The sequence below is a fragment of the Histoplasma capsulatum genome, genomic scaffold (genome assembly GCF_000149585.1).
Source record: "Histoplasma capsulatum NAm1 scaffold_14 genomic scaffold, whole genome shotgun sequence".
Lineage (NCBI taxonomy): Eukaryota > Fungi > Ascomycota > Eurotiomycetes > Onygenales > Ajellomycetaceae > Histoplasma > Histoplasma mississippiense.
Window position 1 is genome coordinate 43258 of NW_001813969.1, and position 3602 is coordinate 46859.

The window sequence follows — 3602 nt, forward strand, 5'->3', positions numbered from 1 at the left end:
GGCGCTTCAATTGGTCTTGCGAGCCACCCCCTTAAAAGCTGCAAAATGGATGAATCTATTGATAGGGTCCTTACAGGAAAATACCCTGCCAAGGCCCATGCAAAACGCGTGGCCCGCCCGCATTCGAGAGCTTGGGTATAGGGAATCTAGCGTCATTTATCTCGAAGGCCCAGAAAACGCAGATGATAGAGGACAATGATGGATCAGTACCGTTCCGGTAAGTCAACACACCTGTGGATATTTTAAATCCTCCATAATTTGCTAAAGTATCGATTGTTCTTCCCCACAGCCAGAGACGCAACTTCTTCTACCTCTCAGGATGTCCTCTCCCTGATTCTTATCTCACATATAACATCGAAGAGGACCACCTAACCCTTTTCATTCCTCCTATTGACGAAGATTCCGTCATCTGGTCGGGGCTACCGCTTTCGCCCGATGAGGCATTGGAGATGTACGATGTAGATGCCGTCCTTTTGACCACAGATGTCAATACTAGTTTGGCACATTTCTGCTCAGTGAAGAAGGGTAAAAAGGTATTCGCAATAGCTGACCAAGTTTCTCCGCACATAACTTTTTTGCCGTTCCTAGAGACAGACTTTGATGTTTTGAAACGAGCTGCTGAGGAGTCTCGTGTTGTTAAAGACACTTATGAAATTGCTCTTCTCCGTCGCGCGAATGAGATATCTACCAAAGCACATATAGCGGTTATCAAGGCGGCCAGATCTGCCGCGAACGAGCGAGAATTGGAGGCCATTTTCATCGCGACTTGCATGTCTTACGGTTGTCGAGAGCAGTCATACCATCCAATCTTTGCTAGTGGAACAAACGCTGCGACATTGCACTACCAAAAGAACAACAAAGATTTAGTGGACAAAACTACTGGAGAGAAGAGGTTGAACATGTTAGTTGATGCCGGTGGAGAGTACCGGACCTACTGCGCAGATATCACGAGGGTGGTCCCGCTCTCGGGAATGTTTTCTGCGGAATCCCGACAGATATACGATATTGTGCTGGATATGCAGATGACGTCATTGGCAATGATTAGAGCGGGCGTAATGTGGGAAGATGTACACTCGAACTCTCACCGTGTCGCCATCCCGCGGACTGCTCAAACTTGGTATTCTGCGTGGCACGGAGGAAGAACTGTTTGACAAAGGGATCAGCGTTGCCTTTTTCCCTCACGGCGTAGGACATTACCTTGGTATGGACACCCACGATACTGGAGGCAATCCAAACTACGAGGATGAAAACCCAAAGTTTAAATATTTGCGCTTGAGGGGCATTTTAGCATGCGGTGCCGTTGTGACAGTTGAACCAGGTGTAAGTTATCCATCACCCCAAATTGGAGTACATACGCACTCTTTCGTTCCGTTCGCAACTTCTTCCATTAAAACTAATACATATCCAATAGATCTACTTTTGCCGTTTTATCATCGATCCCTATCTCGCTTCTCCAGAATTGGGAAAGTATATAGATACCAACGTACTCGAACGATACTGGAATGTAGGTGGCGTACGCATTGAAGACAATGTTGTCGTCACACAAAACGGTCACGACAACCTAACAGCAGCTCCGAAAATTCCGGAAGAGATAGAGAAACTCGTTGCAGCAGCACAATAGCTCGCCAAATTTATCTTAATTTATTAGGGTACTATACAACAATTTGAAATCCCAACCTTCGAATTTTCATGAATAAAAACTCAAAGTACAGTATTCAAGATCTTAATCTATATCTATCTATTGAATCATGGCCTTTAATGCCTGAAGCAGTAAAGCAAAAATAAATCCTCTTGCCACAGATTTGACCTGAAGAGAATCAAAAACATGTCCAAGAGCCTCTGTAGTTGCAGCGTTGCCCATGATGCTCGTCAGAGCCTGCGGCATGCCTCATGTCACTAGCAACTTTCGAGCCTTGATCCGAAGCTCCATCTGTTCATCATCAGTCAAGGGAGGGGGGATCGATTTGAGTTCATCTTCAGTTGGCAGTGCATTTTGACGTAGGGCAGTGATGTACGTCGCAAGGGCATCATCAGAGGCATTGGATTCAATAATTGATTGCTGCATCAGGAGACGAATACCTTCAATATTTGGATTCCCAGGTCGGAGCAAAAACGATCTCGCTGCATTCAACAGTTTTTTTCTAATTCCCCAGGCAGAGGACAAGGCATATAGTTCGTTAATGACAGCAAATAGTAGTTCAACTGCGACACCAGTCTCTTCCTCGGAGAGAGGCATAACCCTCACTTCGGTTGAGTAAGGGTTAAGGTGAGAGTTCAAAGATTCGAAGTCTGATTCAGGCTGGACAGCCGTATTGCCGTTAAAGCCTGTTACTTGACCGGCTAGACCGGTTGATACGGGCTCGACTTCTTGCAGGCGGTTTTTACTAGTGACGGGTCCGTTCTCTTGGTTCTGGCCCACGTGTTCAGGAGAAAGAGAAGGAGATAACCGATCCGCGACTGGTCTCTTGAAGACCGATTGCTCCTCTTCGTTTCCCTCCGCATCCTCGTGTGTAACATAAGTTAGAGGTTTTTCGAACGCATTTTCAATCGAGCCAGAGCCAAGAGGAATATAGTGCTCCGTGTCTGGACGCGAAGGGGAAGCCGTCTCTGCCGTCCCATCACTGTTCTGACTGATTGCAACTTTATTATTGAAGAACCCGTTAGGGGGCATTCTCAACTTCGGGTCTACCTTGTCCCTGAGGGCAAAGTCAACCGAACGTTTCTTAACACTACTGCCCGCTCCAAACACTCCAGTGACACCTTCAAGGACAGCCTTACCACCCCCTGCTACCCCTTTAGGAGCACTGCTTAGGACTTCCAGTACCCCCTTGCCCATATTTTCAAACACCGCCTGGCTCGGAAATGAAAATCCGCTCTTCCCGATCCCATTCGGGGACGATGTCGCAACACTTCGCTCTTTTTCTAAAAACCTTTTCATAGCCTCGCATCCAGCGAGCCGCTCGAAGCGTAGGGCATGCTGAAGGTAGCGCTCAAGGCTTTGCCGTAGGTCTGACTGGTACTGACCTTTCCAGGTTGGCAGTTCTCTGTGTTGTTCTACAAAATCAGATACCCCTGAAACAACCGAAATGCGTCGTAAAACTTCATGGAGAACTTCGAAATCAGCGTATTTCCTCGTAATTACCCAGCCCGGATGACGCGAGCTGGCGGGTTCGATTTGTAGCAAATAGTCATCCGTGGGCTTCACACGCATTACCCCTTTGTCATTTGAGAAGTTGTCATCGAAAATCGACACAGACGCACCCAGAAGGATCATCCGAATCGAAGCTAGTAAATCAGAATTAACTTCCTGACTTGCAGGCCATGAATACTCAGTGATGTATTGCTTCCTACCTTCCTGTATGGAACGCGGTTCGTCCATTGAGTTTCTAGAATCCCCGAGCTCATTCGAACTTCTCGACACATTACCATGCCTTGTGGTGACATTACCATTCCAACCTCCATCGCTTGAGGCAGTTGTTTCTACGTGAGAAATCTTCGAGGAGAAACTTGCATGGCGGATATCGATGTCACCACCAGTTACAATCGTCCACGGCTGTTCCTGGTAATCTCGAGTACTTCCAGATTCAATCATCGCACTGAGG

The 3602-nt window shown here is 47.1% G+C and overlaps 2 protein-coding genes across 2 annotated transcripts; one reads left to right on the forward strand and one right to left on the reverse strand.

Annotated features, from left to right (window-relative positions):
* Positions 1-198: 198 nt before the first annotated feature.
* Positions 199-1693, forward strand: HCAG_08924 (hypothetical protein; the record flags this gene model as incomplete). The annotated part of the gene is made up of 5 exons (XM_001536039.1): positions 199-217; positions 268-1117; positions 1164-1320; positions 1412-1504; positions 1649-1693. 5 exons carry the CDS (start codon positions 199-201, stop codon positions 1691-1693), a joined length of 1164 nt encoding a protein of 387 aa, XP_001536089.1.
* A 195-nt stretch (positions 1694-1888) lies between these two features.
* HCAG_08925 (predicted protein) lies at positions 1889-3592 on the reverse strand (the record flags this gene model as incomplete). Its single annotated transcript, XM_001536040.1, has 2 exons — positions 1889-3285; positions 3352-3592. 2 exons carry the CDS (start codon positions 3590-3592, stop codon positions 1889-1891), a joined length of 1638 nt encoding a protein of 545 aa, XP_001536090.1.
* Positions 3593-3602: the final 10 nt, after the last annotated feature.